The following is a 14686-nucleotide window of genomic DNA, read 5'->3' as shown; positions in this document are numbered from 1 at the left end:
GAACAGTAAGACTTTCTATAAAACATATGTTACTTATCGCCCTCTTATTTTTTCGGGGAGATTGCGAATTTTCCCCTTTAGCTGTAGCTCATTGTTCCGTTCTTGCGCGCGCATAATGGCGCGACGCATCGCAGCGCATTCCACGTAAAAATGCACTCAGCTTCTAGCCTCTGGGGCCAATTTAGTTCTTGTTTTTCGGTGCATTTGGCAGTCGGCTCCAGCACCAATACGAAGACAACAAAACGGGTGATGCACTTTGATAACTTAGTACTAATACTGATGCATACAGACACAGGTACAGTACAATAACATACATTATAAAATGTTCCAAAACTTATGATCAAATACGTTTTCTGGCGATTTCTTGTACACATCACATCCAGTAATCTCAGCATCGATCTGATCGGACTTTGGACTCGATGGAGTCGATTTATTTTGCAGGAGTCGAACTCAGAACTCCACGGAGTTGGTTTATTTTGCTGGAGCTGGACTCGGGACTCGAATGAGTTGGTTTATTCTGCTGGAGCCGACTCGGGATTCGGCTGAGTCGGATTATTCTGCTGGAGTCGAACTCGGGACTCGACGGACTCGGACTCGAAATGAGTTTAACCGACTATATACGCAGCCATGGTCCGGAAGTATAACCATGAGTGGTCAACGTTTAAAGGCTCACAGTCACACTGTCAACATTTCTCGACTGCCGCTAGCGCTTTTTCGTTCCTCTTTCGCACAACGTTAAGAACGAAGCCGCAAATTATTCCGATCAGGAAAAAAAGCGGCGCCAGAATCGCGATGGCGGTCGCAACGTTAGTCGGGACTCCGCATTCTAACGGCAAGGCTGTCGTTTCGTCGCTGAAGGTTGGCATCATTTGTGTAAAGCCAACGTTTTGTATTTCCGTTGTCGTGTCGCTCAAAGGTGGAACTTGATTTGTGGAGTTGATAGAGCACGAGTTTTCGGCTCCCGGTCTATATCCAAACCAAAACGTGGCGACGGCACAGTTTTCAAGGAAGTACACAATTTGCAAGCCGGCCAAACAGTCTAGGATGTTCGAGTTGAGAACGCGAAGATGTTCCAGACCTCGGAGACCGAAAAATGGGAAGTTGAACTTCACAACGACCCTAAAACAAATGTCTAGACTCAGTGTTGTAAACAAGTCATTATGAAATTAGGTACCTGTCAAGTCATTTAAAAAATAACTTAAAAATAAGTCCAAGTTTTTCACAAAAATAACAAGTCAAGTCCCAGTTCCAAGTCATCGGTTGCCCAAGTCAAGTCCCAGTCAAGTCATTATGAGAGCAAGTCAATTTCAAGTCATGTCATTGACATGAAGTAAACTGTTAAACTATTAAAATTCGTCCGATTTATGAAAAACAATTCAACTAAAAATAACTCAAATCCAATATACAACAATAATAGTGTCTAATATGCCAAACTTGAGATAAATTTTAATGAAAAACACCTAATTTAATCCCATGTTATTTGGCAAATTGACTTAAGTCCAAGTCAAGTCATTTGTCCAAAGGACTTAAGTCAAGTCAAGATATTCTGGTCAAAAGACTTAAGTCAAGTCAATGACTTCACTTCTGCCAAGTTACTGTTTTTAAACAACTTGATTTAAGTCTTTTGTGCATAAATACGTTACTTTACTCAAGTCTTTTGGAGAAATGATTTGACCTGACCTAAGTCTTTTGGGATAAAGAACTAGTGTAAAGTATTTTTACTTAACAATTTCATCAACCAAGATTTCATCAACCACTATCTTTATATAATTGGGTTATTTATCCTAATTTAGCACATAAAACAATTTTCTTGCTACATGTTGCGCTTTTGTTAACTTTTATTGAGTTATTGCTTATGTCTTGACAAGTTTAATAGTTAACATTTTTCAAGGACATTAATTGGAGTTTCCAATTGCTTTATTAACGACTTGACTTGGGAAACTGGAACTTATTTCTTAAAAAGACTTGACTGGGACTTGAGTCATTTTAAGATTACTTATTTACAACACTGTACATACCCGATCATCATGCGAGCAAGAACGTTTTGTTCCTTTACCGATGTTCTCTTCATAACACCTTGGACTCTTGGATCACCGGTGCAGCATTTACCAACCAGACATACAAGGACCACGTGCAACAAGACACCAATTAGGCAAGCCGAAAAGCCGAGGTTAAGTAAAAGGGAGTAGATCAAAACCTTTAAACAAACAAAACGGCATTTAGTTCAGACAATATCAACTCTTGATCGCTAGTAACGTGCTAATCTATTATTGGATTGGGAAATAAAAACAGTTTTAAAGCTGTGAAGCAGGTTTGTAATGACTTAAGTCAAAGACTTGACTTGATTGCATTTAAGTCACGTTTTTCAAATGACTTAACTTGTCTTTTGGTTAAAATGACTTGCCTTTGACTTAAGTCATTTACAAATAGACTATTCATTTACAAATAGGCTAAGTTTTGTGTATTAAGAGTTTCTAAGAAAGAGCTTTTTAATTCGTTTTCGTCCCTAGCCAAACATGATTTTGAAACATGATTTGACAAACATGATCCTTTTAGAGTTGGACAGTGGCCTCATAAAACTATACTGACATCATTACAAAACCGTTAAACTGTGGTTTCATTAAACTAAACAAAAATTGACCACGGCTCATTAAAGGAAATATTACCTTAATGGAAAATTATGTGGCATCACACTAAACCCGAATTAGGAAAAACTTTTCTTGGCGATAAATGAACATGAAAAGTTTCTTTGTCATATAGGCGCCCACAGGCGGCATAAATACTTTCCCGTGTTTTTGCTTACGCAAATAAACATCGCACCCTGGAGAGTATAGTGAAGGACTGGTAAAGCATGTAGAAGAGAGTTTCAACTTTGGATAGATCCTCTGGTTCTTCCGCCTTCACATCAACAAACACGTCAAAGCTGCGAAGTGACATTGACAGTCCGCCCACAGAACCGAAGCAAGCCAGCACTGGAAACCAAATTTATAAACTAACGCCTCGAATGGTCTAACCAGTGTTCAAATCAAGTCAAAATAAAGTGGCTTATGTTCCAGTCAAGTCATGAGAAAAATAATTTAAGTCAAGTAAGTTTGGCAGTGTTGTAAATAAGTCATTTTAAAATGACTTCAGTAAAAGTTAAGTCATTTGTAAATTAGCTTAATTCCAAGTCAAGTCTTTTGCATCAAGCCTTAGTCCAAGTCATTAGTTACCCAAGTCATGTCAGTATGCGAGCAGGTCAAATTCAAGTTAGTCATTGAAGTCCAAAATAAAACGTTAAACTTTTAAAAAGTCATTACAACACTGGTTATCGGCACAAGATAGAACGTCCCAAATCCGAATTATTAGTTGCCAAGTCTAGTCCTATAGTTCGAGTCATTTCATCAAAATAAAAAATGTGAAACTATTAAAATAGGTTAACTCTTCTAAATCCAAGCAATGTTTCGATAAGCAAAATAATTCCTTATCGGGCCAAAAAAAAAAATTAGATAAATAACTTGGGTTAAAATAAAATGTTTTGTTTAAGCTTTTTTTTTATATAAATTTATGTATATATTTATTTTTTGCACGTTAAACAATTTAATTGCTATGTTGCGTTTTTGCTATGTTTATGTTGAATTATTGCTCATAATAATCGGACGAGTTTACCAATTTTTAAAGTTTACCGTTTTGTTTTTATGACAACGTCTTGACTTAAAGTTGACTGCTTTAATTTTGACTTGGTTAGGACTTGACTTGTGAAACTGATGACTTGGACCAGGACTTGACTTGGACTTAATTCATTTCAAAATGACTTGTTTACAACACTGTTTAATATAATATATAGATATCCACTTACCTGTTATGGGTGACGCATGAGCAGTGGTTAACATGATATATATTTGTAAGGTAAGTTGTGGAATTGCTTCAAAGTAGGTTTCAAATAAACGCATTGCTGTGATTTGCTTTTCTTCGTTTATCCACTAAGAAAAAATAAAACGGCCAATTACACACCCGGGCAAAATATGGCTTAGGCCTACTTGGCAATTTAATCCTTTTTAGCATAACATTTTTTTAAGTCAAAATAACCCCAGTGTTGAAAACAAGTCATTTTGAAATGACTTAAGTCTAAGTAAAGTCATTTGAAAAATAACTTAAGTCGAAGTAAGTCAATTTTAAGTCATGGCATGACATTGAAGTAAACTGTTAAATGTTATTAAAATTGGTAAATGAGCAACAATTTCACAATTTAAATTTTGCAAAACTTGAGATAGTTTTTATGAAAAACACTTAATTTAATCCAAAGTTATTTGAAAAAATTACTTAAGTCCAAGTCAAGTCAAGTCATTTAAAAACAGTGACCTAAGTGCACTTAATTGAAGTAAACAGTAATGAATAACCCTTTTCGAAACAATGCTATTAACAGCTTTCTTTACAAGAAACCACTTAATATAATGAATATTTCAGATCCTATTTTGGACCAGACTCTCCAAGAAGATGACGTCACAAAGTTGCCTCATACGATGTCACAAAGCGACATCTAAACGTGACGTCATAAAAAAGTAGGGTCGGTGGGGCTAGCATTTTGCTTTTTAAATAAAAGTCGTACCTTTTTGTGGTAATACTTTGTTTGCTCTCCTTCTTTATCTTTTCTTCCAAAATAAATCATTCGCATAATTCTGTGGAAAAGTAAAAACTTAATAATTTGGAAAATAAATAACTTATTCAGGCGCACAAAACCAAAGAACTTCAATCTTTTGCATTTATTAAGCTGTTGTTTGTCACGTTTACACGAGGTAAAAATATTTAATGCTCCGTTAAAGTTGAGTCCAATTTTGTAAAATTTTATTATAAAAATTGTCAAAAGTTTAAACGTAACTATATCCGTTTTACTGTCTACTATGCCTATAAAATAACTCAATAGAATAACTTTTTTGTAGAATTTCAAAAAAGTCAAACAAAACACAGAAATAGACGGTGGGACTGCGTTTGAGATTAATATTTCGACGTTGGACATAAATATTTATTTCACTTATTTAACCAAATTTTTAAAAACCGTAATATCATGGATTAAACCACTGGTGTATATGTGCTAGTGTTGTAAACGAGTAATTTTGATATCACTTAAGTAAAGTCATTTAAAAAATAACTTAAGTCCAAGTCAATAATTGAAATAAAAATAAAACGTCAAACGATTAAAGTTGAGAAACTTGACCAATTATGAGCAATAATCAACTAAAAATACCAAAAACCCCACGTAGAGCAAGCAAATCGTATTACGTACGTCAAATAATATAAATAACCAAATTTTATTCAAAAAAATATTGAAAACACATAAAAAATAAGTTATTTGACTATATTACAAGTCTAACTCTAAGTGAAGTCAATTTTCGAACAATTTAAGTCATTAAGGTTAAAAAGTTGACTTATCACAACGCTGATATAGCCTATGCAATGCTCTCACCTGTAAATTATTCCAACTTGTAGCACATGAGCCACAATAAAAGCGTAGTAATGTAAGTTGTTCTCGCGAGTGTTGAGCTTTCTGTGTTTCCGCAGAGACTTTGATTCTTTCACCATTGAGTAAATCTACGTAAACCAGAGTCAAACAAATCAAAATGGAGTAGGCTTGGTAAACCTTTTAGGTATTCAGCACGTTTAACGTGGCATACCAGGAAAAATGTTCTGGCACACCAGCTCAATCAAAATTTTATTTTTGTAATCAGTTCGGTTTGGTTTGATGGTAGTAGAGACATTTTGAAAGACCGAAACTGTATTTAGCAATAACATAATTGCTAAATGTTGTTTTTGAGAGGCTGTTGAAAATAATAGACCGTTCTCACCCTTTAAAAAACACATTAAAAATACTGGTTGTCATAGAAAACGATTAAGATTAATTTTTATTTATTGTACAGCAAAGTAACTAGCGATAGTATATTTTTGAGAGGTTGAAAACTTAATTTAAGCAATAGTGGTGTCGAAGTTATATTGTTTTATGTTCTACGCCTAAAGATATTATTTTGTGAACGCTTTCAATAAGTTACCTGCATCATCAGAGAAGGTGCCGCAGTAAAAAATAGAGTCAGTCCAAAATAGATCATGTTGTTTTTAAGATTGTTTGGATTTCGGTAATACGAATACGCATTAAGAAGGTCACTGCCCACGTCGAATATATACATTCCAATGGAGACTGCAATAAAACACACGTTTTCCATCAAACTTGAAAAAAAACATTTGTTTTTCACAAATTGAAAGCTTTTTAGGTGAACCTTTTGCGGGTTGGGGAAAACTTGCTTGCCATAATTTTGTGACGAGATTTAAAGCTAGCCACTATGCCAGGGGTTCATAAACATGGAGCCATTGGGGTCCGTGAACTAGTTTTAGGGGTCCATGAAGCCTAATTGAACTAAAAATAAAACGTTTTAGCACTGAATAATTTTCAACTTAATTTCACTTTCACATTTTTTTGACCGACGTCAGCAGATTTCTGAAGTCTATTTGTGTTTAACATCAGTTTATGACGCCATCTCTGGAAATTGCTTGCCTACCGTGGTCCACGCGAAGCAACAAAAATAAATTAGGGGTCTGAGGTAAAAAAAAGTTGAAGAACCCCTGCATTAAGCAATATAAAAAACTTACCTAATGCTAAAAACAAGTTAAATCCGGAAAACTCTCTTTTCTGTCGTTCAAATATTTTTTGATAAAGCCAGTTCTAAAATACATAAATACATTAATGGGTTATTTGACAGAAATTTTAAATGCAAAGTATGGCTAAGCAGCAAATAGAAGTAACGTAATTACTGGAACCTATTTAAAGCCTCTGGAATTTGATTTTAAAATATATCTAAAGCTGCTCTATTTTAAAAAAAGTAAAACAAAAGTTCAAAAACCCAGGTAAAATACTGCAGTGAATTTTTTTAACTGATGCTGCCATTAAGGCGAAATCATAGGCTATATTCCACTTAATAATTACGCATCCTGCGTATTACATTTAGGTTTGCCTTATGCATAATGACAGTGATGTAAACAAGTCATTTTGAAAAGACTAAAGTCCAAGTCAAGTCTGTTAAAAAAATTCCAGTCTAAGTTATCGTTTGCCCAAGTCAAGTTATTATTAGAGCAAAGCCAACTCCAATTAAGTCATTGATATAAAAATAAAATGTTAAGCTTTTACAATAGGTAAACTCGTCCAATTATGAGCAACAACTGAACTAAAAACACAAGAAAAATCAAACATATAGAAAGAACAAAAATTAAGAAAAATAACCAATTTCATATAACAAATGTTAATAATAAAATACTTAATTGCAAACCTTACACAAATTCGGCGAAAAACAAGAGCATTTGTCTTTTTATATACCTTTCCATATTTCTTCGATTTATTTTCTTCAAGTCTAATGTTACTATTCTCCGCTGATTCAAGCTGGTGCGTCGGGGTCACCAAATCTGATGTGGATTCACGAACCAGCTCGCAGGATGAATTAGAGGTTAAGGCTGATTTTCCAATTGACCTGAAAGTTGTCAACTACACCACCATCAAATGCTTGAAAAGTTTTCAAGTACTACACCTCCAAATGCTTTAAATATTTCGGAGCATAATGGTTGGAGGTTGTAGTTAGACTTTAATTTCCAACATATGATGTTAAAAAATGAACAAAGAAGTATTCCAAACGTTCAAAGTGCGACCTACTTGTGTGTGGCTTTGATATTGTACTACGACTTTGAATACATACGGAACTCTAATAAAATTTGAAAGAAATTGCAAGGTTCGGTAAGCATATTGAGTTGCCAAACGATTCGGTTCTAGTTGAAACGAACATCATCGAATGGAATCGAAATACCTATTTTATCGATCCTCACAGGATATTAAAAGTTAGTATCGGTGCCGATCCGATATGAAATTTATGTAAGCATGTTAACCAAGGTTTGCTAGCTGACATAACGCTTTTTACACAGAGAGCTAAGTCAATAAATAGTTTACAACAGTGGTTCATAACCAGGGTTTGATCGAACCCTTGGGGTTCGACGCAACTGTTTCAAGGGTTCGGCAAGAACGTCCTCTGAAACATAAATGCTGTTATTTTAAGCTAAATTCAAATCTATTTTATGTGCCAAGGTAACGTTATAAATTGACAGTTTAACCTATATAAAATAAAAGTTTGTAATTTGATTATGCTGCTAGGAGGAAGAAACGAATACTGAGCGAAAATTTGGGGTTCGACGACAGCTTGCAGAATAACATAGGGGTTCGACAGGTCACCAAAGGTTAAAAATCACGGGTTTACAATAAAAATAAAAGCAAAAAAATATTTTTACGAACAAATTGTGACGCAATAATATTGTTATCATTTTCGTTCCACATTTTTTAGTTTTGTTGTTTTACTTTTTACCTTAAAGCAATCACGTAATTGCAGGGGCGGATCCAGGGAACACGTGGACATCCCCCCCATAAAACAACTGTTCCATTGCCTATTTTAACAACGCAAATGCAAACATTTTACCCCTTTGCGCGAATCTAAATTGCGTTTATAGTATGTCTTAGTCGAAATTCGCCGCAACCCTCGAAAATGAAAGTGTAGCTGCTTAAACGGCGGGAAGGCATTTTTCACGCTGACGCGAGTGTTTTTCGTCTTTTTAATACAATATAAAACGTCACATTTGACGTAACTTTGTGACGTCATTTCTGATAATTGCGTCTGCACCCCGTGGGAAAGCTGGTGTATCTGCATGACATACTTAATTTTTGTAGTCATATCTTAAGGATGCTCTAGTAGTCTAAATGCAGTCATACTCTTTATAAAACTAATTTGAATCGTTAAATTTCGTGGAATAGATAACTGTTAAAAAAAAATTAGGCTACGATTATTAAAATATTACGATTATTATAAATATTACGATTATTATCCTTCTCTGCAAATAATATTAGCAACACCCATACTAATGTGTCCTTAAACCCATTATAAAATATGTATATATTTCCAAATATTGATGTAAATATATCATAAAGATAACTGAACAACAAATCGTAAAGTAAACGCCAACGTAAGGGATTAAAATTTGTTGAACCCGCTCAGCAAGTTGCTCTACCTTACTCCTTACGAGCGTGCTAGAACTAGTGAAGTTAGTGGCGAGCAAAGTTTATTTAAGGTTTTGCTTGCTTGCAACTCCTTGCCCAAATACTGGTTAATCAACCTGAAAGTTCTTGGTGCGTTTTATTCTTTTAGATTTGAAAACATTACTTACCTCAATTCTAAACAGGATTTATTATTTACATCGATGCTAACTTCAGACGATCTTGAACCACATTTCGCTTCCTCAGTTAAAAGCTGTCCAGATTCTTTCAAACTTGCTTCAGATTCTAAGTTGTCTTGCTCAGACACTTCCGACATATTTGAAAATCCAATCCTTTAAAAAAAATAATTTAGTATTTAACGGAGAATTATAAGTCTGTTTTGCACCCCTGACTTTACCGGTGACTGGTCTAGCGGTTAATGCCCACAACTAGGAGTTGACTAACTGACTATGTGTGCTTACTGCTTAAACGCCCAGTCGCCAACCCACGCAAATGTTGACACACAATCCACGTTGTTGACTGAATATATAAGGGCCTTTCCATACAGGGCTCGAAATAGAATGTGGAATGATTTTTGCAACCTTTTATAAGCAAATAAATTCCTACGTTTTGTGCAATATTGTGGCCCCGGCAAAACTTTAATGTAAATCTAGTTCTACGCCAAATATGCTTCTAGTTAATCACTCAAACACATATGCGTTGTGTACAGTTTAAGACCCCAGTAGTGTTGAAATGAGTCAAAAGTCAAATCATTTACCAAAACGGCATCAGTCAAGTTAAGTTATTTGAAAACACTGGCTTAAGCACTTAAGTCAAGTCATTGACTTAAGTCATTAGCACCACTGCCAGACACAACCCAAAATTTGACCTCTAATTTAGTAGTTATCAAATTGTGGGACGCGGAACTTTTTGTAATTTACTAGAGATTAGTATTCAACTCTTGCCTTGTGTTGCAAAAGCGAATGTCAAGTAATGATATTATTGTATTGTTGAAAGTGTTTCGCGATTTTTATGTTTTATTTGCTCTGTGTGACGCAAGCTAAAATCTTTGAGAACCACTGCTATATTTGTTTAGCCATGGCAGACTGTTTCCAAAACACATGTAGTGATTGTAGTGTTCTTCACGCTAGGCTAGAACGGGTACATGTGTCAAGATGTCAAATAATTACTGCCCAGTTTACTACTAGAGTTTAAACTTAATAATATTATAGGTGATGTTCTCTGTGGGGTAAAAAATAGGCCTAAAATAGCGTTTTGTAGTTGCGTTCTAGTCATCTATAAGGAGCCTATTTGTTAGATTTATGCGCTAAATGTGACTTCCCTTGTGCTCACGAGATCGAAAGTAAATTCAGCTAGTAAGCACTTCTCCGCACCTGTTTACATAGTTCCTGCCATTGTAAAAAATCCTAGACTAGACCCGTGGTTCCCCTTTAGCAGTAGGTACAGTTCTAACACAGTAGGCTCAATACATCTATGGGTGAATTTGGCGCCGCAATATTTTAAAGAGCAATATCTCCCAAAAGTTGAAATTTTCATACAGTCTTTTGTATTGGCTTTAACATACCAACTATGTAAAATATAGGTAATAATTTTATTAATCATACATAAAATCATTATTAATACCGGTAATTTTCAATAAAACTGTGATTGCTGGATAGCTAAAGCCAATACAAGGACTGTATAAAAATTTCAGCTTATTAGCTGAACAACTTTCGGAGATATTATCCTATGAAAATATTGGCACGCACGGTTCGCCAAGGTCTCAAAACACATCAACGTTAAATATCTTTCTGCTAGAGTCCAGCGTCCAACTTTTGTTCTGGCCACCTTTTTTACCATTAAAAAAATTAAAAAAAACAGTTTTGTTGGTGTAACACACATTAGCCAGAGTCAATAAGAATCGCGCCATTGCAACCTTTTAGACTAGGCCTACCTATATTATTAATATTTTGGGCGAAAATAAAAGCATTTAAAAAAGCTTCCTAATAATTAAACTTTTTATGTAGATTTGATTACGGCAACATTTTTGTGTGTTGTTTTTATTAGTTGATTACAAGCTGTTTTTTTTTTGTCTAAAATGAAGTAAAATGCCTCGGTGAATTAAAAATTCCAAAATTTTCCCAAATTTACTGTTGTTATACTAACAATATTTAGATGGAAATAAATTCCTTTTCGAAAGGTACAAAATAATCCGCATTTGTTTGCTTCAACTTGCGTTTGCGTTGTGTAGATGACAGGTATTTTACTAATAGTTACCGCTAGCGGTTCTATCTCAATAGAAATTGGGTGTTAATTCATTAACAAGACGGCGTTAAACTGCATAAAGATGTACGAATTTGCAAAACTCTAACTGGTTATAGTTACAGTGTATGTACGGCGCCTTTAAGCTGCAAACATTACCTCATAACGCTGCGGACTCTGGCCAAAAAATAAACCCGAATCCGACTTTTGCCAAATGTGCGATTTCGTCGAGTCCCGAGTCCGGTTGGACTCTACAGCCTATATTCCGCTAATTTGGTTAACTAAATACGGTGGATATTCACCAATCCACTTATAGGGGTACCATATAATTTTCAGTATAGAATTAATCGTAACAAAGGGCCTAACTTTGTGTGTTAATTGATGGGCTTTGGCTTATAGCAGTGGTTCTCAAACGGGGTGCCGCGACGCCCTGGTGTGCCATTTCTAATGCTGAAGGGTGCCGATAGGTATTTGAGAATTTTTAATAACTTGATTTTTGCTCCAAGGGTAAGATTCTTGATACAACTATTTGCGTACGATTAGAGACCATTTTATCAAATGACATTTTGCTACATGTTTTAAGTTTATTATACTGTTCCAGTTCCATTTATAGACATTTCAAAAAATACTTAACGAAAACTCCAGTGGGGGGCCAAAATATCTATTTAGTATTTTTGAGGGGTGCAGTTAGGCATAAAAAGGCTGAGAATCACTGGCTTAGAGGGATGGCGAAGTTGCGTGATGTTAGCAAGTAGCAACGTTTTCAAATTAAACATAGTCGCCCCTACTAAGTTTAAGAGACATACAGTGTTAGGAGTGTAGCCAGATGCTTCGAGTCATAAGAAACGCTGTTGGATGTGACTAAAGGTCCAAACAAGGTAGTATGCATCCGATATCATACTAATTTAAGCATTCCATTCATAGCTTGTCATATAACTTGGCGTTTTCCATTTTAAAAGTTATTTTTTTGAACATAATGTATTAGCAATAATTCAAGCCATTTTTTGCTTAGCCTACCTGAATAACATTACGGTTAGCACATTTGAATTTAATCAATGTTCCTAATTTGACCATTTTAATTAAGTCCTACGTTATCAGATTGGATGGCGGTACTTTTTGCAAAAATATGGGATCACGGAATAACATACCAATTATCGACATTTCTAACTGCACAATTAAGCAAACAGTTTTGCACTGTCAACGATAAAATGTCCAAAACGCATGAAAGACGCAAAGCAACATTGCATTGCCATTTTACTTCAGGTTCAGATGGAAACAGTTGACAACAAATACAAATCAGTTCGACGTAAAACGAGCTAACATAGAAAAAACAAACAAACAGTAATTGGGCATGCAAAACTGTGAAATTAAGCTTCATGACAATGTCGTTAAAAACGCTTCTGGGCTTTACATTATTGCTTGTATCTTAAACAAAACGAAATTGTTAGGTATATGTGAGAACTAAATTGCAATTCTAGGTACATTTAATCATGGATTTTTAAGTATTTTCCTTTTTACACAGAAATATTTTTCTTTTTTACACAAAAAATAGTGGGCGGTTAGTTTTTTCGGGTAAAGAAAAAGAGTACGTCGGTTTAAATTGCAGTAACAGTAACTACGGCACGTTTAGACGCAACGAAGCTGGTGTGCGCAAAATAACAAAAAACGTAAAGAAACGGAACGAACGTTAACCTTAACAGCGAACAAATAAAAAACGTACATGCGAATAAAAGAAAAACAGTTGAAGAAGCTTTATATTATATTTTAGCTTTATATTATATTTTAGCTTTATATTATATTTAAGTCTTATATTTTTGGGGAACGAGAGCCAGCCTTAAGCATTTTTGACCAACCAAAGCTATCCTTAATGACCCAAAACGGGTCAGCCCAGTTTTAGTTATAATGGGTGAATGGTTTGCCCAAAAAATATATTTTTTTATGCCGGGGTGCATAACAAAAGTATAGACAAAATTATATTTCACGATTTCAGATACATCGGGTGAACCCACATTTGTTTGTACCCAAATATCGATTAACACAACCATTAAGCACGAATTTACTATAGCAGCTGGTAGTAAGTTTAGCTAACTAAAAATGCTTATTAAAACTTTCACGATGCTGGCAAACCAATATGAATGCTCAGCGCGACAAAAAACGCTAAATAAAATTACACTGTAATAGCGGTAAACTTTAAGACATTTGTTTATTAAATTATTTTTACAAGATATTATGTTGCTGATTTTTAAAGATCGAGAGGGGTTTTAAAAGTAAAAACATGTCAAGCACTGTCTTAATAAATAAACAAATAAAACATCTACAAATTAGAGTATTTTCTCATCACTAGGTACGCATGCAATTAAACACAGGCATCGAAATAATAAGTTAAAACTGGAACCACCACAAAAAACCTTAGTGTGAATTGGAAGTTGGAAAAATGCGATAAAATTGAAGTCAATGTAGCGGTGGACTAGCGTTTATAGAATTTTGACTGGAGGATTGGGGGCTGTAAAAAACAAAACCTTTCAAGTCAGCGACTATCATTTTTCCCAACTAAGTTTAAAACATTGACATTAATGGTTAAAATTGCTTCAAGCAATGAGAAATTCGTCAATTCAACAGCAAGTTAATATGAATATATCAAAAAAATGTGTGGGAAGTTACAATGGTGCTGTCAAACCAAAAACGCAAAAAGAAATGTCGAACTTTTTTTCATGTTCTATATGAGTTTTTTAAATGTATACCACCATACTCCCGATTAAATAGGTAATATACAACCAATAAATAAACTTTGCCTATTATACATTTGAACTGCCATTGAATAGTATCTTAAATGCCAGGAAACGGCAATAACCAGAAACTTGACATTCAAGAATACGCAGCCATATTAACGCAAATAATATCTAAACGCCGCAATCGTTATGTGGGTGCAAATTAATAGCACAACCTTATTCCACAAGCAGGAAAAAATTGCTCGCCACAAATTATTATGCAATCGTTTTACCATTTGGTCTTTAGAATATACCGAAAAAAATGTAAAGAATATTACACTATTTTAAGCGTGTTTTTATGGGGACCCTTATACGGGCTTTGTCTATAATAGGCTTAGCGCCATATAAGTAAGGTGAAAACGTACAAAAGGTGATATACCTGAAAAAGTGAGCAAGTTTGCATAGAGCGTCTTCAGCAGTATTAAAGAAATCAGCAGAATGGTTTAAGCTGAAACAGTTTGCGTTGTTTTAAGAAAAAAACAACAACTACTTTATTTACGCTACAAATATTGGACATGTTTTTTTAACTGAATCGTCGTTTTTAAAAACATTAACTGTGTGTCTTAAAAAAGTGTAAACCTTGTTATCAAAATAAATTTACTCAAAACTTTGCTTTTGGACTGGA

General features: G+C 34.6%; 1 protein-coding gene across 1 annotated transcript; it reads right to left on the bottom strand.

The window, feature by feature from the left end:
- Nucleotides 1-683: 683 nt before the first annotated feature.
- Nucleotides 684-9368, bottom strand: LOC146157323 (XK-related protein 6-like). The gene is made up of 10 exons (XM_083388171.1): nucleotides 9223-9368; nucleotides 7340-7490; nucleotides 6619-6691; nucleotides 6024-6169; nucleotides 5444-5568; nucleotides 4589-4658; nucleotides 3839-3962; nucleotides 2821-2972; nucleotides 2019-2197; nucleotides 684-1119 (listed from the first exon to the last, which is right to left on the bottom strand). Exons 1-10 carry the CDS (start codon nucleotides 9366-9368, stop codon nucleotides 684-686), a joined length of 1602 nt encoding a protein of 533 aa, XP_083244297.1.
- Nucleotides 9369-14686: the final 5318 nt, after the last annotated feature.

The sequence above is a fragment of the Ascidiella aspersa genome, chromosome 4, assembly GCF_963924565.1.
Source record: "Ascidiella aspersa chromosome 4, kaAscAspe10.2, whole genome shotgun sequence".
NCBI lineage: Eukaryota > Metazoa > Chordata > Ascidiacea > Phlebobranchia > Ascidiidae > Ascidiella > Ascidiella aspersa.
The sequence above is the reverse complement of the archived record's forward strand: the minus strand, read 5'-3'. Positions and strand labels throughout refer to the sequence as shown.